The sequence below is a fragment of the Erithacus rubecula genome (genome assembly GCF_903797595.1).
Source record: "Erithacus rubecula genome assembly, chromosome: 3".
Classification (NCBI taxonomy): Eukaryota; Metazoa; Chordata; class Aves; order Passeriformes; family Muscicapidae; genus Erithacus; species Erithacus rubecula.
Genome location: NC_136689.1, coordinates 110557429 through 110581458, shown reverse-complemented (window position 1 = coordinate 110581458; position 24030 = coordinate 110557429). Strand labels below are relative to the sequence as shown.

The 24030-nt window shown below is 38.4% G+C and overlaps 1 protein-coding gene across 2 annotated transcripts; it reads left to right on the top strand.

Annotated features, from left to right (window-relative positions):
- The first annotated feature begins 731 nt into the window (after positions 1-731).
- On the top strand, positions 732-24030 carry LOC306799189 (kinesin-like protein KIF20A). 2 transcript variants are annotated; one of them, XM_079299849.1, is made up of 18 exons: positions 732-1035; positions 2223-2297; positions 5305-5424; positions 6269-6407; positions 6495-6679; positions 9800-9896; positions 10391-10588; positions 10670-10781; positions 12149-12220; positions 13671-13817; positions 14417-14582; positions 15924-16094; positions 16758-16897; positions 18330-18495; positions 20047-20164; positions 20249-20316; positions 21884-22003; positions 23153-24030. In XM_079299849.1, exons 1-18 carry the CDS (start codon positions 904-906, stop codon positions 23426-23428), a joined length of 2502 nt encoding a protein of 833 aa, XP_079155975.1. In that variant the 5' UTR covers positions 732-903; the 3' UTR covers positions 23429-24030. The 2 variants fall into 2 exon arrangements, with proteins under 2 accessions (XP_079155975.1, XP_079155976.1); XM_079299850.1 differs by having other exon boundaries at positions 863-1035; positions 10394-10588.

Below are 24030 nucleotides of genomic sequence, written 5' to 3'. Positions count from 1 at the left end.
TCATTTTCTACTCCGTTTTCTGCTTCTACACCGCGGCACTGCCGGAGCGGTTACGTAACGCCCCCACTAACTTTATGTAACTCGCTCGGATGGAAACGTTTAGGTACGCGCTTCTCCTCCGCACATCCTGCCCTTGTATCCGGCAGAACACCCCTCCTCCTCCTCTGGCCGCGCGGTTCAAACCTCTCTTTTACTGCGGACGATGAGTAAACGCTGCGTCTGCAGCACACTCTGTCCCGTCCCGTCCTGTCCCGCTCCATCCCGGTGCCCCCATCCCCTCCCTCCCTCCCTCCCTCCCTCCCTCCCTCCCTCCCTCCCTCCCTCCCTCCCTCCCTCCCTCACCGGCGGCTCTGCTGCCGTGCGCTGTGCGGCAGCGCCCCCCGCCGGCCGAACGGAGCTCTGCCCGTGCCCGCGCCCCCGCGCTCGGCCAATCAGCGCCCGCCTCCCCCCGCTCTCGGCCAATCAGCGCCCGGCTCTCCCCTCAAAATGCCCCCCGCTCGCCCGTGGGCTCAGAGCGCTCCCGGGGAGGGCGAGCGGGGCTCGGCGGCTCCTGCAGCGGCGCTGCCCCTTTCTCTCTCCCGCTGGCCCTTTATTTCTCCCGGTGCCTGCGAGTGTTGAGCCTCCCAGAAAGGGGCTGCAGGTGGAAGAGAGCAGCACCCAGCTGAGGCTGTTAGCGCGCTTTCACTTGTGTGTTTCCAAGTATAACTTGCCAGGTGTTATTTTTCCTAAAGGTCGTGCTCCCCAAACTTTTCTAGATTGCCCTGTCTTCTTCAGAAGTGCTCGTTTGTATACGAGCTGGCCCCATCTTTTTTATGCTCCATATGTATTTTGTCCGTTCTCTGAGAAAATGATGGGCTTTTCTTTTTTTCCGCCTTTTCCTTACAAATTCCTTTGCAGAGAACGATGGCTGATGAGGGGGAAAACTGTGTTTCCACGGAAGTATGTGATGTGTTGGAATCGGTTTCTTTTCTGAATATAGAGGGTAAACCTTCACCCTTGGAGTCGACAGTACTGCCTAATACAGAGGAGCAGCAGGTGTGCATTGGTTTTACAACATGTCTTCTGGTGATGCTCCATTGTTTTTTTTGTTTTTTTGTTTTTTTTTTTTTATTTTTACTTTTTAAGCTTTTACAATTTTTTTCTTTGATAAGAGCTGCTGTACTCTCTGCCCCTGAGATGTGTTTGATTTTTCAGCTTGTTTCTCATTGCTTGCATACAGGTCATTGCCTGCACCAGATGCAGGTACATGGTCAATGCTATGCTAAACTTTTGGGGGGGAAAAAAAAAGTAAAGGACTTTGGTAATTGCAATTTGAATGTATTGGGACTGTATTGTTTTTTTTAATAAGCTTGAAAAATATATGTGTCCCTGATGTGGAAGATCATTAGGTGCTTGGAAGTTAAAACCTGTAATGCTCTGCTGTGCTCGAGCAGAAGGTACAAAACCCAACTGTGCGTTTTTGGAGGAATACATTTCCTGGGTGACTTTTCCTCAGGTGATTTCACTTTATTTGTCACCTGAGGAAAGGTCTGATTAGTACTGGTCGTGACAGGCTGTGGAGAACTCCGGTAAACCCATCTGCTGAATGAAACATTGCCAAAGTAGAGACTGAAGCTCCTGGAGAAAAGAAGGAGTGCTGGGTTCCCTCTGAAATGCTCCTTGCTAGTATTGCTTTTGCTGGATGGGGAGGCTGTTCAATAATGTTTGGGGGATGGAAAAGGCCACCTGGCCATCTGGGAATGGTTCCCTGGTTGTTACTGTGAGGAAGATGAGGGTCTGGTGCCTGGGTGGTGGTAAGGGGATGCTCTCTTGAAGCTGAATGTGTCAGTCATTGCCAACTGAACAAAATGCAAGTGCAGAACTATGTAGCAGCTGTTAGAATAACAGCTTGAATTCAGTACAGCAGGAGACCAGAAGGTGGAAGCACTGCAGTTTGTGCCTCTGATAGTGTGCTCTTAAAATCAAAACCCTGGCTTTGTCATGAAAGACTGCAAAAGGGAGGGGAGTGGGGGACACACACACACACAAAAGGGTTACTTAAGGACAGTAGAAGGTAAAGAAGCAAATAAAAGCTTAGAGTCTGAACCTGACATGAAAGGAAAACGTGAGATATTAATGTAAAACAGGAAACACTGTATCAGATACGTGTGCTGATATGATTTGGGGCTGTTCTGTTTTAAAAAGTGGCAATTATAACTCTGTTTCTTCTTTTTAATGAATAGGTGTATGAGCCTTTGAAAGTCTTCTTGCGAGTGAGGCCCTTTTCTATAGCAGAGCTTGAAAGCCATGAATCCCAGGTTTGTTGTAGAGCTAAGAAATAACACTTTTCTTCTCCCCTGAACAACATATAGTATTTTAAGGCAGAAATTTCTTTTACATAAGCCATATGTTGCCTCCACATGGAGTTATTTGCCATTTGGATAGATGCAAGATATTTTTTTTCCACCCACATGACTTTTAATAATTTGTATGGTATGGACATGCAAACCTGTAGCTCTTCAAAATTCCCCTGGGCATGTTATTTAAAGATTGGAGTCAACTCTGTACAGTGCTGAAGATACAAAGGAATTCCATGGAAGACATTATGCAATTACAGGCATAACTGGAGTATCTGACCCTTTAGTTTCTTGAAATGCTTGAATAATCTCCTACCTCATTCTGGTGACTTTCTGCTCAGAAATGTTCTGTAACCTCTGCACCGTCAGGTTCAGATGCTTCAGCATTTTATACACACACATGTAGGAACGTTTACAAGTGCTCTCCTTCCCCTCATTGTGATCACTGATGCAAAGAATTCCTTCGGCTGTCTTTTGGAGGACAAGGTCTCTGTGTCATATCTCTCAGCCCTTGTCTTTGCAGGCTCTCTGATCAAAGAGATGTCAGTTTGAAGAGCTCTGAGAAGGCTTTAATATTAGTTCTTATTTGCTGCTTGGAAATTGCTTTTTAAAAATGCTTTCTTGCTTTTGATCTATCAGAGTTGGAGCCTTTGTATTGTTTTTCACTTGGATAATTCTTCCCCCACTCTCAATTTCCCTTTGCCTTTGCTTAGTCAGCTCTCCTTGAATGGTGTGTACTTCCACAGTGCTTCCAGTTTGGTAAATTCCACCTGGCTCTTGTGTAAAGTGATTTGCAAAATCAAATTGTTTCATTAATTGTTTAGCATATTCCTCTTTGGAGTGAGGCATTTCTTAAAAGCAGGGAGGAAAAAAGTGAACATTGAAGTTTGCACTAATATTTTTTGGTTTTCTTGTAGCTCAGGCTGAAGTAGTTGAACTTCCAACCTGTATAATCTGTTTTGCATGGGATTAAGCATTTTTTCTCAGACTCCAAAAAACAGAATGATTGAAAGATCTTCAACATTTTCAGTGCTTTCTATTTTCATCACTATCACCTGAATCAAAGAAGCAAATGCTTGGTAACAAATACAAGAAACCCATGCAAAACAGTTGAGTAAACCTTACTTCCAAATCATTAAATCAAGCAAATCAATTTAATTTTTAGGTCTTTTATTCCTCCCTCCCATACATCATTTCCAGAAAAGTACCTTTGTTCCAAATATGTGGCACAAAAAAAGGAAAAAAGTAGAACCCAAGACCTATTTCTTAGAGTTATAGGCTGATGCTTTAAACAAAGATAATCAGCAGGTTAACTGATCAGTTGATGCTTATAGAGATAATGATTTGTGGGAGTAAATCTTAAGAGTTCTGGGTGAAATTCTGTACTCCTGGCAGCAATTCTCCAAAGTCACCTGTGGGAAAGCAGGAAGTTGTGTTTTTTGGCTATAAATGTTGTGTAGAGTGCCAGAAATGGAGTAGCTTCTGCCAATTTACCTGCAGGGTTAGCTGGGGGAGACAAGTGGAGTGAATTGTTACCAGCTGCCTTCCATCTCTGCAGATCTGACTACTTTGGGCCTCTAATCTCTGGCTTCTATGAGGTTGGTGGCAGCTGATGGCGCATGCTGCAGATCTTGGATTATTCTGTAGCTCTCTAGGGTTTAGAACATCAATCTGACCTGCATTCCTGTCCCTGGTGATGTGGGAGTATTGCTCAAGATTGTACAGGTTCATAGCCTGGCACAGTGAGTAGGTGCTTGGTCTAAATTCAGAAAGCAGCTCTTTAGAGCTACTCAGAATCACAGAATAAGTGGAGTTGGAAGGATCATCAAAGTCCAGCTTCTGGCCCTGCCCAGGACATCCCCAGGAGTCACATCATGTGCCTGAGAGCACTGTCCAAATGCTTCTTGAGCTCTGTCAGGCTTGGGGCTGTGAGCACTTCCCTGGGGAGCCTGTTCCAGAGCCCAGCCACCTTCTGGGTGAAGAATTTTTTCTGATTTCCAAACTAAACCTCCCTGACACAATTTCAGGCCATTCCTTCATGTCTTGTCACTGGTCACTAAGAGGTCAATGCCTGCCCATTCTTGTTTCCTCATGAATGAGTTGTAGGCTGCTATGAGGTCTGAACCAGTTAATTACTGGCATAGAGCTTCTATGTCAGTTAATAATCAGACTTGTTAATTGAGGCTCCTAGGATCAGCAGTACTTCCTATGTACATACCATACATGGATTTTTGGTCTTAAAAGTTTTGGCCAGTCCCTGAACATAAATGTCAGATTAAGTTACAATCAATCCTTTCAGATGAAGCATCAAGACATTAAGGTAAACTGGGAGTTCACTTTGCATCTTTGGTAGCCAGTCTGGTGTAAAATAAATTTTCCTTTAACACTGCATCCTACATTTATTTAGCCAGGGAGTATTTGGTAATTGTATTTCACCCTTAGTTAATTGACAAACAGCAATCAAATTACTTGACACTAATTCGGTTTCTTTCATTACTGGTAACACTCTTTGTCAGTCACAGGATAATGTTTCAGACTTACTTTGTTAATTTTGCTCTTAACTGTTTCACACTGAAAATGACTGATGTGGAAAAACAGTAGATTTCTGTGTAATTTTGTTTTCATAGTGATTGTGCAAGCTGTAATCATGAAATACAAGGATTTAGGAAAAGGAAAAGTTCCTGGAAGGAATGCTAGTAAAAGTTTTTGCCTCTTAGAAAACCCTGGAGGATTGCCTTGACTTTGTCTATACTCTGGCATTCATGTGCAGTGAATATCTCTGTAGTGACATGCCTCAAGATGATATAATGTAAATTGTGGAACCTTTTGTAGCTGTGGTAAATGGGTGAAGACACTAGGCTTTTTGGGAGTGTTGGAAGGGGTGTTCATTGTTTGTTTGTTTTCTTCAGATACCTTTCTTCCTGAATAATTTTGTGTTTCAATTTACCTTGTCTTGGTTTTTTTTAAGGGTTGTGTAACTATTAAAGATGCCCAGACAGTAATTCTTAGTGCACCCAAAGAGTCTTCTGCAATGAAAAATAGTGAGAGAGGGATTGGTCATGCTATGCACAGCTTCACCTTTTCTCAGGTAGGCCAAATTATTTCAAAATTTTTGTTTTGTTTTTTTCACTGTAATAAAAGTTGAATTTTGTATTTTGTCATGCAATGTAATTTTTCTTCTTTTAATTGCATGTGGTGATACTTGCTTTTTTTTAAAACCAAGACTGCTTATTAATTACTGATAAGCTGTCAGGAAAGCTGTATTACAATAGAGGTGCCTATTGGATGAGACAAGGAAGTTTCTTTGCCAGATCTGTGGTTTTCTTTGGTTAGATGCTACAGAAACTTCTTGTAGGCACAAACTTACTGTGGTTCTGCTGTTCCTGCAGATGCTTTTATCTTGGAACTTCTTGTTTGTAGGAATTTAGTAACTTCCTTTTGAAAGAATAGCATCTTAACTGCTTAAACTTTCTATACTGAAAGTGAATTTCTTAACTTTGCCTATTGTAAGAAGTTCTGTTCTTACAGTACCAAAAGATAAACAGTTGCAGGGATTGGGTTTTTTAGACCATTGTAATTCTTATTTTCTTGTCAGTTATGGGTAACTGGTAAAGAGTGAAGAGGGAGTTTTACATCGCAGGCACAGCTCTTGAAAGTATCCACAGCATGTGTTCAATAGTATTCTAAGAAGTTTATTTTAGGAGTAGGAAAATATTAAATATTGAGTATAAGCCTGAGTGTCTTGCAGAATTAAGTAGCCATCCTGTGAGAACCCAACAGAAAATGTTGAATGAGAAGAAATAAAGCTGGTGTCTCCTACTCAGCTTACTCTGAAAAATTAGAAATTTCTAATCAGTACTTAATATTTTGGCTTATTTAACTTTTGTGCCATTTGTCACTTCTTGTTTCTTTCTTTCATCCCTTTATCCTAGGTCTTTGGACCAGAAACTACTCAGAGTGAATTTTTTGAAGGCTCAACAAAAGATATTGTAAGAGCATATGTTAGTGGAGTGAATGGACTGGTATTTACTTATGGAGTTACAAATGCAGGCAAGACATTCACTATCCAAGGTATAAAATATTTGTGTATAAAAACCAAGTCAAATCCAATAACAAACTTACACAAATGTCTACACTTAATTTTAAAATATTTTTAAGGGACTTCAAAAGATATTGGTATTTTACCTCGTTCACTTGATGTGATTTTTAACCACATAAGAGGAAGACATTACCTGAAGATGAACTTTAAACCATATTTGAGCAATGATGTTAAGAAACTAGAAGATGAACAAGTCAAGCAAGAAGAAGCCTTAAAAACTGCTATTCTTGCATCACTGAAAGAGGTCAGTGACCAAATGATTCTTAAAGTTGTTCTGTAAGACAGGAAGTTTTAAAAGGCTTTATTCCACTATTGATTCTTTATATATATATAAATCTACAGTATGTATTCTTGGTGAACCTTGTAACAATAAGATAATTGGCTGGTTCTGGAGCTTGGGGTAAACTGGAAGACCTTTCTGCAGCATACAGTTCAAACAAAAACCAGCACAAAGCCAAATCTCAATTTCTAGAGAGAAGTTCTGACACTGTGATGACAGTAGCCTTTGAAAAGTCTGGCACTTACATGACCTGTCTAAAACCTGGTTCTTGTTATGTGGTTCTTCTTGTAGGTCAGGTTCCCAGGCTGGACCTTGGTGCTTTTGGTGGAATAGAGTCTAAAGGCAGATTAAAGAGTTTATAAACCTGTGTTTATGTAACTTCAAAAAGAAACTTTGATTCAGCAAGTGAAACGAGATTCCACTAAATGAATGTCCTGAAAGGATTTCTGTCTGCCTTAGGGGATAGTATGTGACTAAGGCTGGGCTCTGAAGACTGTAGGGAGAATAGGGAAGTCTTTACCGTGACAGCATCCTGCTCTTGTTATCTAGTAATTTCTGTTCCTGAGGTGAGAAACTGTCTCACCAGAAAATGGGCATCCATGTATTTGGGACTATTTTATACTTTTAAGTTCAGATGTAGTTTCCTGTCAGATTCCTTTTGTTCAGAACATTTTCCTCTGGACTGTGATTCAGTGCATCTAATCCCAGAATGCAGTAGGCTCAGATGGTTATCATTCAAGGCAACTCTAATTCTGGGATATATAGAAATTATGATTGGGATTTCTTTTTTCTGTGGTCTTTAATACCAACCTTGTTTAAGTATTCCAGTTAACCCTGAAAAAATATTCTTCTATGACTCAAATTAATATGTTAAGTTCCACTCTAAATTCTGTTGCTTAATTTAAACCCTGCAACCAAAACTTTTGGTCTGAGTCTGGTTAATTCTTCAGGAAGTATCTCAGATGAAAAGTTGGAAAGATTTGAAAGATTCCATATTTATTTTGAAAGTGTCTCTGAGTATGTGTAAGCACATGTACATAGAGAATGAGGGGGTCTTAAAAGTTGAGATGGTTAAGAGGATAGTAAGTAAATACCTTTAGAAATTTTATGGAAGCCACTGCCCTGAAAAGAGGAGCAAGCAGGAACCCAGGGTCTGGAACAAAAGGTCAATATCTTATTTTGAAAATAACTCTATAAAAATATTTCTTTCTGTTAAACCACAGTCTGATTTACTTATAGTTTAGTAACTGAATGTTGCAGTAGGTGATCTGGATGCTGATGCACTACAGTGACAAGAGAGCAATGCTTCACCTCCAGGAAGGGCAGGTAAAAATGCATCAGGAAACTGTTACATGACAGGACCTTGTTTATGTGTTACAGCACTTTCATAGAGATAGCTCAACCATCCCCAGTTCTGAAGCTGTGCTTCTTGACAGCTTGTGAATGAATGGCATCACAGTTTAGATGCTCTCTCAGGCTGTAATCTGAGAGCAGATACTATTTGGTGGGCTTGGCTTTGTTTTTTTATTCTGTAGGCTCATTTCCCAGGCTCAGTTTACATGTCATACAGAAAGAGCTTGCTGTTCCTTTCATTCTCCTGATTTTAACTGCCCTGAGTTAGTACAACACTTCATGTCCTACTGCTTATGTTCTGTATGCAGCACTGCTTCAACAACTCTTGCTTAGTGTGGTTCATACCCTCTATTTTCTTCTCTTTCCTCATTCTCTGCATGGAATTGAATACTGGTTTTTACTGGATTACTCTACGTGCATTCCTATTCCCACCTGTTCTTGTATTTTCTATTGAATGTCAGCTTCTGTTGTTGGCAAACATCTGTTCCTGTTCTCACTTGTTTTTAGGCAGTCATCTGCACAGTCTTTTTTCTATATTCCATTTGAAGAGCAGTGTAGCAACAGATAATTCAGTTTTCTCAGAATACCTTTCCAAAAACTTCTCTTATACACAAGTAATGTGGTACTGGGTTTTCTGAATCCCTCTGCATTTTTGACATGCGTGGATGAGATACCATTTGTGTCAGTCCCATATCCTGCTTGGCACTTCAGAAACAATGAATAGAATCCATGCTGTGGTTAGACTTCAAATACTAGAGAAACACAACCATATAGACAGTGCAGCTTTTTGAAAATGGTCACTTGTATGATTTTTTTTTGTAATTCTATTCTGTGCTATTTATCTTTAAAATGGAAGATCTCAGAATATGGCTTTCTGTCTATCTGTTTGTAAGAATTCTCATTTGGATATACAAGTGGGTAACATTGGCATCAGCAATCAATCCATGATCAAGTCAGTGTTTGAGCTACTCAAATGCAGCACTAAGGTTTGCTTCTCTGGGTCTGTTTCCTCCTACTGTAGGATGACTGTCTCTCAGGAAAGAGAAATCAGGGTGAATTTCTTAATTTACAGGGGTCTATAAAATATGCAGAGAGAGGTAGTATGTAAAGATGCTGGACTCCAGTGGGAGTTGCTACTTCAGTACATTAGTTTTTCCAGAGATAACTTAAAGGCTGTTCTTTGGTTAATCTTGGCAGGTTTAAACCAATTCTGTTGGTGTAAAGAAATTCAGCAAATGTGTGTATTTAAAATTGTTTATTTTTCACAGCCTTTTAGTTCTGTCTGTATTAAAGCAACACAGTGTTGGTTTGTCATAACTTAAGTCCTGCCACTCTGGCAGGTAGTCCTGGAGGAAACTTCTCCAGTTCTTTTGGATGACTGAAGCACTGTTCAGATTTAGTCAATAGCTCATAAAGGCATTCTGGGCTGTTGCAGTCTGATAGAATCCTTTTTTTCCCCTAGGATTCCGAAGTTAAATCTCCAGTGTTAGCAGCAACTGACCACCAAAACTGCTAGCTGGGAGTAGAAGCAAGCAATAATTCATGTGATAGAGAATTTATTGATTATAGTTCAGTGTTGTCAAAAGCTTTCACTTTCAGCCAGAGCAAGGGTGGCCTAACACTTAATATTACTTCAATATTTAAGTCTTAAGTACTGCAATTGCTGTTGCTTAACTCCTGCTTTTCTCGTCATCTGTTCATGTGGATTTAATAGTCTCTTATTTTCTCCAGGAGACAGAAACCATCTCAAATGCTGCAACAAACTTCTATGAAGTGAAGTTGGATTCTTCTAACTGTGCTTCAGACAATCACCCTTCTAACTCCCTAGGTAAAGTGGTAAATTGTTGCATGGGGGAAAAGCAAAATGTAAATTAAGAAATGTTGTGGGTAACTATCAGTGGATAAAAAAAAATTCCTATACTACACTGCAAAGTAAATATATATATAGACTTCGACCAAATTTTTGTCTCTTTCCTCTGGAGAAAGGGCAACTATATAAAAATACTTTGATAGTTTCACTCCTTTTGGGGAGAAGATGGGGGGCTTAGTTTTGCAAATATAATGTATAAACTGCTAGAAATCTGTGATAAAGCAAGACTATCAGCTTAGAACTTGGGCATATTCTTGTGACAGATGACTGCTGAGAAGTTTGAATATTTTTGGATAAAGCTGAAGTTATCTGTGTGTATCTAACTGTACAATAAGATGTGTCTAAGCCTTCTCCTTTTAGCAGGTTCTATAGGTCCTTTTAAAAGATTCTATATACTGATTTAAAATCTGTCAATGGGATGATCTTTGAACTCTTCCTCTCTTTTGGGTTAGCAGAGAAGGACTTTGTTCCACTTGACATTCATAGGACTAATATGCACCAAAGAACACAAGCATCTGTGTGGATTTCCTTTTGTGAAATTTATAATGAATACGTGTATGACCTATTAAATATTTTATCTGCATCAAAAACTCAAAGGCGCAGAGTTTTGAGAATTTGTGAGGATCAAGGAGGAAATTGTTACATTAAAGGTAATAGTCCTGTTTTATGACCTAGGCAGTTTCACAGAATTTCTCTGATCAAAAATGTATGTAAAATATCTCTTTTTGCAGACTTAAAGTGGATTAATGTTCAGAGCACTGAAGAAGCCTGCAGACTACTAAAAATAGGAAACAAGAACCGAAGCTTTGCCTGTACTAGAATGAATGAGCAATCAAGTAGAAGGTTTGTTCCTCTAATTATAAGCATACCCTGTCCTTTTTGAGGGGAAGGGAGGGGACTTCAGAATATGTGTGAAATGAACCACTCTTCAATAGCAGTTTAATACTTCCCTTGATTATTCTGTTTTTCTTATGAAATTCTCTCTGGAAGAAAATTAGGAGAGACTCTGTGACTAGTAGTAGCTGGACCCACGTTGCTATTCATGTCTTTGGACAATCAAAAAGATCATATCACATTTATTTTTGAGTACTATGCAAATGGTTGAGTCTTGGCAAGTGCTAGTGGTGCTGAGTGAAGATGGTTGTGTGAGGATGTTGAAGAAAAGTTGGTTAATTTTTCATAACTGGCATATAATTCTTGGAAAGAAGCTTCTCACTAGGGGATATAGGAAGGAGTAAGTCAAGTGTTATCTTGCAGTGCAATTTCTAGATGCTTTTAGATTGCTGTGTTCAAGCTGAGCTTCCTTGGTATCTTTAGAATTAAACCCCTAGCTTTTTACACAGCTCTAGACAGGGATCAGGGAGAATCTGGCTCTTGATGAAGTGAGAAGAAATAGAGAATTTTGTTTAATTTCTATTGAAAGTGCCTCCTTTCTTGATTTTAATGACCTCTTAATAATTTATTCTGTAAGTGTGAAAGTGCTGTGTTTTATTTTTAGCTAATACAATCATAGTGTTACTAAACCTGCTTGTTTCTCCAAAAAGCAAGAGTTATGTTGCTCTGTATTAGCTAAAGACAGCAGATGTTAAATTTCATATTTTTCTTAGAGTTTTATGCCTAGAATGCCCACTGCTTAAGGCATATATTAAAGAAGTTTGTGTGCTGTGCTTCCTGATAAATCAGAAAATCTGTGCATTTCTGGACTTATGTTTCAGCCAGTATGTCCACTGCCTGTGTAGATTGTTGTCTAAACCAGAGTTATTGGATTTTCAAGTGTTACAAATTCAACCTTTTTGGAAAACAATTATTTCAAAACCAAACAAATAAATGTGAATGTTGAAATAAGCAAAATTGCAGGAATGTACAACTTGAACTTATTCCCTTCTCCCCACCATTTGTTTCTAAGTTAATCCTTCAGATTTGCTGAGTTCAGATACTGCCTAAGGTTTTCTATATGAAGTGGCTACATGACTACTCACTCATCTTTTGATCAGCAGACTTTAGTGAATTGGCTTGGTTTTTTTGGGTTTTTTTTTCTCCAAGACAATTTGTAGGCATTGCAAAAGTAACCAATGTATTAAGGTAACTAGTGAATTAATTCTTATCCTTTCTTTAGCACTGAGCTTTCTGTAGCATGCAAATTTTTCCTTTGCTTCAGGAACTGCTTAATTTTTGTAACTGATTATTAAAAATACTTTTTTCCATTCCAGTCACAGTATATTTTCCATCAGACTGCTCAAGCTAACTGATGAGCATCAGCCACGTGTTCTTGGAGTATCAGAGTAAGTGAATGTTTCAGGTGATTGCCAAGGATGTAAATATTTTTGGAAAACTAATAAGGTGTAAGCATGGCAAACTAGTGAACTTCCTAATAATAAATTCTCTGAGAGTGTAGCAGGAAATCAACTCCACTGAGCACATAAACTGACTGAAACTCAACAGGGGCAGGAACAGAAGTGTTTTCCTGTCTAAGTTCTTGCTGGAGCAAATCTCTCAGTGTGAAAATTGAGGCAAATGTGTGTTGCCTCACATAATGGGGAGGAGGTGGCAGAGTAAGACAATGCAGCACCAGACTACATGTCCTGGTGAGCAGGATTCAAGTGTCTGGGTGGTAGAGGGTGATCTCTGCAGCTGGAGGGCAGCAGCTGGTGCTGAAGGCTCAAGGTGCAAGCTATGCCACTCTTTTTCTACTCTGGGACCAGACTAGACTTTATGGGTTGAATGTTTGTGGCAACACATTTGCTGTGCTCCTAGAATGCAAATTAAAATCTGTCATCCCAAAAGAATGCTGGTGATGTGGTCTGACTGTTCTATGGTCCAATGGTAGAGTAAGAGGGGATCAAAAATGATTTGGTTAAAAACTGTTCTTCATTAATATAAAATACTAGTGTAAGTGCACCCTGTGAGAGCAGTGTTAAGTCCTTACACTTAAATCTCTGCTCTTTTATGGTTTAGAGGAAGCAGCCTAATCTTCTGGCCTGAAGCCATATAGATAGCTATTTTGGAATAGTGTGTCTTTTTTTCTGATTAATTTAGCTTCATACAGAAAAATGAAGACAGCCTGTAACAGAATGTTTTAGTTCAATCTCAGCTCCTACTGATTTCTCTTGTCTCTGCTGAGCAGAGATGGTAATAAATATACCTCTCTGTGAGATAACACCTTTAAATGTCAGATGTTACAGTGATAAGTGCTCTTAAGAAAAGATAACTTGAGAAAATGACTGCATCTGTATATTTTTGCTGTTCTGCCTTTGATGCATCCCCCTGAAAAAACTTGCAGCAGCTATTAGGTGAATGTCGGTGTTTGCATGTTCTTCATGGAAGAAAAAAGATTTTTGTCTTGTGCTGGAAAGGATAAAGAACATAAGGTTTTCATACATTTGAAATTCATGCCTGAATAGTTTTGTAAGACTTACTTCAGCTGTATGAAAGGTTATGGTCTTATGAATTATTTAATTAAAATAAATGTATGTATAAGTGAGTAATGGTTTGGTCACATAAATTATCCAACTTCCAGAGCTTCCTGTATTTCAACAGCCTTCCTAATATAAAGTTAAATTTATTGAATTCCTTGATTATCTAGGGTGATTTTCTTATTGTAACCTATTGTGCCATGAGGGACAATTCAGTGGTCTGAGTTTAGTGGCACATAATTGCTGTAGCCAAGAAAAGAGCTCTGAGATAAGCTGGGAAGGACTTCATGTGTGTGTTCTGGATAACTCTTTCATGCAGGTTGTCTTTCTGTGACTTGGCTGGTTCAGAGAGGTGTAATAAAACACATGTCTTTGGAGACAGGCTAAAAGAAGCAGGAAACATTAATAATTCTCTTCACATCCTTGGAAAGTGCATTGCAGCATTGAAGCAAAATCAAAACCCAAAGTAAGTGACAAGTTATTTACATGCAAAGTTTTAGGTGGAAACACTAAGTATCCCTTTGTTTCTGCAAGCAGCTTGCTTAGAGAAAAATGAATATCTACAAAAATCTTGTAAATATTCTTTATTATGTTGCTGAAATACCAGCAAAGAATGTTTTCTTCATATTGGTATTTGTGGAGAGCAAAATAAAGGCAATTTGCAGCAGACTGCCAAAATTTTTTTAGTGTAGGTATTTGAACAATACACTTCTTGTACAAATCTCCAGTTTTGTCTTCTTCCCTTCCACCTGCAAATTATACAGGTAGATTCATCAGCAGATAACCTGCACTTACCTTTTGGCTTATTTCCCCTATCTGCTTTGGAACACTAGGGCACTGTGATGCAGACACTATGCTACTTTTGCTTTTAAATAGTTTAGTTTATTGGAGAGCCTATGAAGTCTAGGAAAGACCTGGCTCTTTGATGTAAAATAGCAGGCTTAAACATGAGCATCCTATTGGCTCCCTTTCCTAAAGAAAAGAAACAGAATTGAAGCAAGCTAAAATAGTCCACGATTTAAAAATTTTTATTTTGTTTCATAATTTTTTTTTTCCCTCCCTGAGGATGAAGCCAAGCTATATTCCATTCAGAGAGAGTAAATTGACTCGTCTGTTTCAGCCATTTTTTTGTGGGAAAGGCAAAGCTTGTATGATTGTAAATATCAATCAGCATACTTCCACATATGATGAAACACTGCATGTAATGAAATTTTCAGCTATAGCCAGACAGGTAAGAATGTATCTAATTTCTCTTCTAGTCTGCTTCTTTTTTTTTTTTTTTTTTTTCTTGTTACTAGCGATTTGTGAAATTATCAGGTTGTGTGGATTTGAGTGGGATTTGAATTCTTGATTTACCATATTAGTTCTTCTGCATGTGGCCTCTCTCTAAAAGGCTTCTAGTAGTCCTCCTCATCTTCAAACCTATTTTGGTAAGAAAATAAGACAACTGCAGGTGTCTGGCTGTTCAGTTCTACACCACTGATGCTCTGTGTAAAACAATAGGGCACTTTCAGATATGACCAATTTATAACACAAATCTGAGCAAATGCAGGACTTCAATTCAAACTTTTGATGAATTATTTAACCTGGATGCATTTAAAATCTATTGCACAAGATGAGTTGTTCCCAACTTCTTGGACAGTTGGTGGTAGTAAAAGGAGTATCATCTTATTTTAGATGAGATCTTTTGGAATTGCATTGCTCCCATTTGTCTAAATGCAAGTAATGAATAACAAAGTGTCTTGGCAAGCTTTTCCTCCATCTCCTTCAGTACCCTGGGGTGTGTCCCGTCCAGTTCCATAGATTTGTGTGAGTCTGTGTGCTGTAGCAGGTCAATGACCATTTCCCCCTGGATTATAGGGACCCCATCCTGCTCCCTGTCTCAATCTTCCATTAAATTCAGGACTTGGGGTTGATGTTTGGCCTTAATCTGATTCAAGTTCCCTGAAGCTGCTTCTTGCAGGGAGTGGGATGCTGGGCTATGCTGTGTTTCATGGCAGAAATACTGTAATTTTTTAGCTTGGAGCCATAGATTTGTTCTGATATGTTATTACAAATCTGTAATAGCATGTCTAATATGATCTCATAGAGGAAGATTCTTCTATTCTCTTCAGGTGTGGCTTTTGTTATACTTCTCTGATATGTTATCCTATGACATAGTTACTTAAAATCCTTGTGTAAATAGCATGAATTACTGAATCCTAGTTATGACATTTCAGGAAAGAGCAAATATTGTATGGATTTTCTGCTTTTCATTAACTTTGCAGGAAACTGCACCAAAACCCTTATATTTTAGGGGAAGAGAAACCACCTGTCTAGACAAGTATGCTAAGTTTGCCAGCAGATAATATTTCCATTTTCACTCTTTTTAGAGTACTTAAGTCTTACATTCATATAAGAATTATGTTCTATTGATATTTTTTTTTTCTGCTGAAAGACATGTAAGCTTTTGTTGAAATTCATGCCATCATGAAATATTGGTAAATACAACAATGCATTCATGCCACTTCTTCCTGGTATTCTGATACCTGCAATATTGACAGCATTGGCAAATCAACTCTGGATTTTTCAGGTTATCCAGACAATCCTGCCCAAAAATTTTGGTTATTTTCCACCAAAGCTAGTTGGAGGTGATGGCAAACCTATCATGCACTTTGATGCTAACACATCTGTGGAGGACTTTACTGGCAGTGCTGAAACCTCTGCAGAAGAGGAAGTGGACATTACCATTCTGAGTCATGAGGTAAATACTTGTCTACTTAGAACTGCACCCAAGAAAACAATTGCTATTTGTTCTAATATTGTCTTAGCAAAAGAGATGTGCTGGAAGCTGCATCAAATGGGAAGTTTAAGTTTCTGTTCAGTGTCAGACTGACTAGACTTAGAGTGGCTTAGTTCAGTGCAGTTGTGGAAGGATGCCCTGTGGCTTTTCTAGTTAGGTCAAGTGCTAAATTTGGAACTCAACTGGTTGCCCAACAAGAAGATCAAGGAAGCCGCACATGTCTTTCAAATAACGTAACTTAGATTTTTGTGCCTTTTTTTGTATTTTTTGGAAGTAGCAGTAACAAGTTAAGATGTACACTTTAAAAACAAAGATATACAATCTAATAGCAATAAACTGTAAAAAATTAGTGGCTTTATGTTATGCTGTGCAAAATAATATTTAAATGCCAAAAGAGAAATATAATTTTTGATAGTGAACACTATCAAGATAAACACAAGATGAATTTGCAGTAGAAATCCATGTTTGAAAATATTTAAGCTTTGGTGCAGACCCACCCCCCCCCCCAAAAATGGGCTTGTAAAAACTTCCCTCTGTGGAAGGCTGCTTGTATGAATATTTTGTTTGAAATGCATATAAATATGAGTTTCAGCCTTGGTTTTGAGCTGAATTTTTTAAATTTAGGAACTTTTGAAAGCTGCAGAAGACTTAAAGGAGAAGGTAGCTGCAGAAAGGCAAAGTAAGCTCTTTCTGGAGGTGAAGATACGTAAAGAGATGGCAGAAGCAATGTTTCAACAGCTGCTGGAAACAGAGGAAGCCTGGAGGCAAGTCATACTGCAGTCTGCTCTGGGACTGAAGGGGTTCCACATGTATAAATGCACACATATGGATGTGTATACATATCAGGACATACCAGCTCATGTTTAATTTAGAGAAGATAGGGCAGTTTCAAAACCTTCAAAGGAGAGAGAAGGAGCATTAAACTTGTGCAGCTCAGCATCTTCCCATTTATAATTAAAAAGTAATGCTGCTTTCTGTTGAACTTTCCTCTGTTTAATTTATAATTACTGGAGCTTTTCCTGGCTTGTTATTACTACTCATGATCTTTGAGGGCACTAGCAGATGTGGAAGATTGTTACAGGTACCCCACTGAGAGTTATGGTTCTTCCAAAAGATTCACTGTGTTATGTTAATATGCATGTATGTGCTTAAGGTAGTTTGAATTGTATCTCTTTTGAGCTCCTCTGCATGATTTATGAACCATTGTTAGTTTCTCATCTTAAAAACTGCTGTGCCTCCCTGCACTGATATTAATAATTTAGGATATTTTTTTCAGGTCCAGATTCCTCAGGTTGAGTTCACTTCCTCTTAACTATTTTTTAAATCAGTTTTCTGCTCTTTGAATCATTAACAAAAATTAACACTAGGTTGCCAGCTGAGCACATTGTGGTTTAGCCCCTGCACTAGCTTTAGAATTGTTTGGTTGCCTTTAGCCAAACACTTGAATTGGCATTGATGTTTTTTTTCTGTTGAGAGGATCTGCATCACTGATGGGGCATGTTTGGCAGTAATGGAGTAATGTGTAATATACTGAAATAATAGGTGGAGAGGGACTTCCCCCAGGAGAATGTAATGATAGAACAAGGGGGAGTGGATTCAAACTGAGAGTTGGTTCAAATTGGTTGTTATGGAAAAGTTCTTGAGTGTGAGTGTGAAGAGGCATTGGAAGATGAGGTTGCCTAGAGAAGTTGTGGATACCCCATCCCTGGAAGTGCTTAAAGGATGTGTTGGAAATATCTAGTGAAAAATGGCCCCTCCTCATGACAGGAAGTTAGTATTAGATGATCTTTAAGGTCCCTCCCAACCCAGGCCATTTTATGATTCTATGAAAATGAATTTGGCATTTATCTTAAATGGGGAAAAAAGAAAAAAAACGATAAAAACCCCAAGTGAAAGATGCCCCCAGGATATATGCTTCAAATATAACATCTAAATGGGTGTGGTCAATTGTATGGTGGATTTTTTTTTTTTTTGACTGTTGTTAAATGTGTGTTCTTTTTTTGGTCTATGCCAAGTAGAAGTTACACTTTGGTGCAAGTCTGTAGGATCTTTGAGATTAAAAGGAAAAAAGTCTTTGTCTTTTTGTTTCACTACTTCTGATTAGAGACATAACTAACATTCTCAGTTGATTACATGCAGTCAAATGTAACAGCTGAAATGTAAACATATCACATGTAACTAACCTGTTCTCTTCAGCAACCGCTTGGAAGACATGAAGGACAGTTATGAGGAAAAGCTGGAGAGCAAATTTGAAATGTACAAAGAGGCCATTAAGAAACATGCATATATGTGTGCAATGGAACAAATTGAAGACCATTATGTTCCCATAGAAGAATTTCTAGCTGAACAAGAGAAAGTTGAGGTATGACTTGACTGACATTAAAGTATGTTCTAGCCTCTTAACTGTAAATTAAACTTTATTTTTTTTTTACAGAATCACTCTGGGATTTTGAATGTAGCACTAAACAAGGGAAATAACTAGCAGTTCAGCTGTGCTGTTCTGTGTTCAGTGCTCACCATAAACATACACATGTGCTCTCTCTGGCAGCACCTTTAGTGCATACCTAAACCTCTTGAGGGCACATTTCAGTTAAATCCAAGTTATCTTTGTGGTGCAGTGATTGGCACACCCAGGGAAATGATGTGTACAGGAGTCTGGCTTTCTAGAGATCTTTAGAATCATATGATGAAAAAGTGATGGGGAATTTGTTACAGGATAACTATTTTAATTATAACTGATCTCTGGTCTGGAGTGGTGGGAGGACTGTGTGATAAGAAACTGATGAGAAATCAAACTTCATTCAGGAGAGAACTGAATCTCCTGAATGTACTTCAACATAGAATTTCTCAGAGTTGGCAATAGTAAGTTGCTGCTGCTTCTGCAGTGCATCCAGGTTAGCCATGAGCAACTCCAGTATTCTAACCTCTGCACAGGTGGTTAAGAGCATCCATATAGCAGGTGAGCCCTGTGGATCTTCTTTTTAGTGGAAGAATAGAACAGCCACAGTGTCCACCAGAGGAGCTTTCTCACTGCATTTTCCTGCCCTGGAACTGATATGACATCCCACTCCATGGATAGGCAGGTTCCCTTCAAGACACAAGAAGTGGGTTTCTCTTGTAGATTGTAGCATATAAATGTTTCTGCTTTTACAGCTCTCTATTCAGGTGCTGACAAGCAACACTACAATATTATGTAGTGGCCTGTGTTTTTCCAGCTCCTTCACATTTTTCTCTTTTCCTCACTTAGACTCTGTTTCTATATTTAGTTAAATCCTAGCTATACACTATATTAGAGTGGTCAAAAAGTGTTCTAATAGTGCTCTTATACTGGCCAAGAGGCTGCATAATGGAAGATTCAAAGAGCAAGATGCTTTTGGTAGCAAGTCAGATAAGAAACTATTGAAATCCCTGAGATGTAGAAGGGTTAGTTGACAAAGGAGAGCACAGTATAAATCTGAGTGGGCAGCTTCAGAGAACCAGAATGAGATGAATAACCTTTTTTGATGATGCCACTTGTTTGATTTCTCGTTGTGAAATGTCACCCCAGCAATCTGGCAGATACTGGAAAAATTTGAGATTAAAATGTAGCACTATGAAGTACATTCCTCCTTAGTTAGCAAGCTAACTCACAACACTTTTTAGCACAGACACACTTAAGTTTATTTCTTTTAGTACAGCTTGGAAATCCTCAGACTGGAAGAGTTGACTCCTGACCAAAGGAACTTCCTCTTAGATAGCTTTGTGACCTGAGTGTTACCCCTTACTGTGATTTCTTAACTAAAACCTGTGAAATAATTTAAAATTGCATGTGTGTTTGTGGTGTAATTGACGGATGTGCAGTAATACATCAGATCAAGCAGAAATGCAGACAAATTCTACCATATGCTTTTTTTTTTTTTTTTTTTTTTTTCAGGATAGAGAGAAGAAAATACTGCAATTGGAAAGACAACTTGATGAACAGTCAGGGAAGCTATTGGCTCTGGGAAGTCTGAGCTCAGATGTTCCAACTACTGAAAATAGCATGGAACAGGGTAGGAATGTGATTTTGAGTGTTCAAAGTTCAGTTTACTTCTAGTAATGTGTATAAGCAAACAAACACTTTCTTTTGCCTATAGATCTTATGGACAGAACAACGAAGAGAGCCACTGAAGTATTGCAGAAACAATGTGAAGAGAAGGAAGAGGTAACTCTTGCTTAGTATTTGTCTGGGGATAATGATTGAAAACTGTCATGGTCCAATGCTTAAAGATGTGCATTGTCAACAAAAGCATGAAGATTCCTGCAAATGGGCATTGAGCTTATAAAAAAAAAAAAAAAAGAAAAAAAAAGCCTTTGCTGTGTTGTGGATGACTTTTGCTAGAGACCCTTTGGGCTTTATTCTGGTCTGTAAAATCATTTGCTACTGTAACAAGTCGTGGTGAATGTGGTGTGAGTTGGAGATAAGGAAGTGTGTTTAGTCTTGTGCTGGAATTTATTGACAGTATTGCTGCCATGACCTCAGTGCTTTCCCTCCTGAAATGCTGCCTGCTTCTGCACAGGGGAACAGTTAGACAATCTGATAATAGTTTCATTTTTAGATCTAAAATCAAAGTAGTGCCTTCAAGCACTATTCCTTTCTCAACTCCATTATCACCCTAAACTTAAAGGTGAATATCTGTTCTTCAAACAAGAACTGTGTTCTGAATACCATATAGAGGTGGGAACTACAGAAAATAAATTTTAAGTGTGCATTTTTATTCTATGAATTGAGTGATCTTTTTGTAAAAATAGCTGGTTTCCCATGTTTAGAGAGGATGGGGAGAAGGAAAGAGGTAAGTCTTGCTTCTTTCTCTAATATCAAATATGAGTAGGGATTGGAGAAATAGTTCCAGCTGGTTCTAATAAACCATGTAAATGGAAAGCAAACTTAAATCCCTTTCTACTGAGAGAGAATACTCCAAAAATAACTTTTTCCTTACCAAGTTTAATGTCTCATGCTATGGCTGTAGCATTTGTTTTCCACTCCTGTTTTTGAGAGCTCTGCATAATTTTTCCCATGTCACTTTCAAATTTTGGTGAAAGTTTGGCTTTTAGGCTTGTTGTGAATATGCAGTTATTGATTGTTCTATGTGGCTAGGAGGTGTTAGAATGATGAGATTAATTCCTGGCAATAATTGAAGTGAGAATGGTTTAAACCAGTTGATTCCATTGGTGCCTTTCTGCTGCCTTGCCTCAAAGAGGAGTGCATATGTGACTTGTCATTCACTACTTTTTTCTTCCCATTCAGCCATTAAACATGAGCAAAGGATGGGACTTTTTTAGCAACTTTGTAGAAGTAAATTGACAGTAACATCTATTTTTCTTCAGAATTTATTTTGCCTCTTGGGGTTTAGGCTTAATCCATTAATATTCCCATCAGGAAGGTGAGGTCTCTTGTGACAACTGTGCTCCAATTCTTTATATGAATAGTGTTAATGAGACAAAAATGTTCTTTTAACTGCTTTTACTGAAATGGAGCAGGCTGCCCCAGATGTAGCTTAGTCTGTGCTACTGTTCATTGATTGGCAGGTCTGTAAATCAAAGTAGCTTCAACACAGCCTTTGAATGCTCCAGCTGTATTTTATCACCTGAAATGATGAGCTGGGACATAGGAGGTTGAAACAAGCAGACTTTCTTGTTTGGATCTTGCAGTTTGCACTGTTCTTGTCATAAACAAATTTAATTGAAAACATACTGTTTTGAACTTCCATCTGTATGGGCTTTATTTTCAGCTAATAAAATCTCTGAAGTTTAAAATACAGAAACTAAATGAAACCCTTCTAGAAGCTAATGAAGGCTATAGAAAAATGGCAGAAGAAAACAGTCAACTGAAGCACACAATCATGCTCAAGGTTAGTCAATGATTTAAAAGCAACTTTAATATGGCTTGCATCTATAGTTGTACTGGATGCTTCTGTATCTTTTTACATGTAAAACCACTGTTAAATTAGCAATTAGTTTTGATGTTGACATTTTTTCTGTGCCTAAATTCCTGAATTATGAACTCGGAGCCCTTGTGTTTCCCTACTTGACTCTGAATCTTGTAAGACAAAACTAATTTTTCAACTTAAGTTATAGACTCTGTCAACAGGGCAGCTCTGCTGACAAAGCCTGCTAATCTAAAGATGTCATGAATTATTGTCAAGCAAAGAAAATACTGCTTAGAACTCATCATAGGGCATGTTGCTGAGGCAGGCAAGGTGTCAGTGCACAAATGCTACTGCAGCAAGGCCTAAGGATCTATGGCTTTAGAGCTATACTGACTGTCCTGCCACAAGTGGCCAAACTGGATGAGAGAAATTGTTTAATACGGAAACAGACATCTTTCCTTCAAAAGCAGGGACTTCCTAAGGTTTACAGAGTCTGTGCTCAGATATCAACTAGATTCCTAAACAAAAAAATTAAACTCTTGGCACTGTGAAACTGCAAGTCTGCAGATATAATGACTGCTTAGTGATGTCTCTTTGAAAATTAGATTATTTTCTGCACACTTTTTAGTTTAAATCTGAGACGGAAAAGTATTTGACTTGAACTTTTAAATTGGAAGTTACCTTCCTATCCATTCTTAATAGGAAGGTGATTTTGTTAATCACAGAGATTAGAAAGTGTGTTTAATGATATGTATCCTGCCCATTGGAAGCATTTATTCTGTCCTGGTTGGCAGACTTAGAAGAGTTTTGATTTGGCCAGTTTTGCTTTCAGAAATTGCAAGGCAGGAAAGCCACCTTTATTTGATTCCCAAAACAACTTCAATTCCTTGCATAGTGTGGCTAAGTATTTTAGCATCAGCCTTAGTCAGACTTGGTGTCTAACTAGATTTTATGGCCCTGTAGTTTGCTGGGGTTTTAATTTGATGTAATTTAGAGGAAATGGGTACTGCAAGGCCATATGACATAAACACAAGGGTGTTTATGGGTTTAATAAACTAATGTGAACCAGAAAATTAACTACATGAGACACCATGCAGTGTTCATATCCTTAACACAGCCTTATCCTCACAGGATCAAGAAATGACCAGTCTTCAGAACTGGGCTAAACGTGTCCTTGAGCTTGAAGAAACAGTGTCTTCCCTGCAAAAGGAGCTCGGAGAACAGAAAAAACATTTCTTTGCAGAGGAGTCAAAACAACAGAAACCCAGGAGAGGTTTGCTGGCAAACCTGAAATCCACAGTGGCATCCACTGCTGGTTCACCTCTTAGTAAAGGCTGGGGGAAGTATGAAGAGACTTCTCCCAGTTCAAGAAAACAAGTATTGTTGCCTCATAAAGCAAAAGAATAGTATTTGATAAATCAAAGTGTGCTACTCTGGGCTTCTTTATTAGTCCTAAACTGTTGGTAGCTCTTTCTCACTCTTGGATGCCATCTTTGCTGTCATGTTGACTTTCAGAAAAATGTTTAATACTGGACTTTAAGTGAATCAGGATTGAATTTAGAGCTATGGAAGTTTGGGTCTAGATATGGCCTTCCTACTTTTGATACAGGGTTGTGATTTGAGAAATATATATATTTTAATTCTGAAGTAGCTGTTATCATAGTCTTATGTACTGATAAATGTGTGGCTCATGCAAAGTGGGATGTCCCTCATCTGCTGTTCACTATGTTTTTATGTTATTTTATTTCACTGCTGGAAATCAGATGGCTTAGTTAAAATAGCATGGTTCTTCAGTTAATATTCTGGTTTTGACCTGGAGACTCTTCTTAGGACCAACCTAAGAAAAATGCTACAGAAGGCAATGAAACGCAATCTGATCTGGCTCCTTGCTATTTTGCAGATAACTTGGCTTTGTAGATAAGTTTTTTAAATAAAATTTGAATTTTCACTAGGAATATGTATTAAACTTTGAAAAATGTATTTAATAAAATTTTCCATTGCTGAATTCA

Bases quoted from the DNA above. Each gene is read 5' to 3' on its own strand.
- LOC306799189 (XM_079299849.1), top strand. From the start codon at position 904: ATGGCTGATGAGGGGGAAAACTGTGTTTCCACGGAAGTATGTGATGTG. The intron at 2,298-5,304 runs GTTTGTTGTAGA...GTTTTTTTTAAG, and splicing joins TTGAAAGCCATGAATCCCAG to GGTTGTGTAACTATTAAAGA. The intron at 6,680-9,799 runs GTCAGTGACCAA...TATTTTCTCCAG, and splicing joins TTCTTGCATCACTGAAAGAG to GAGACAGAAACCATCTCAAA.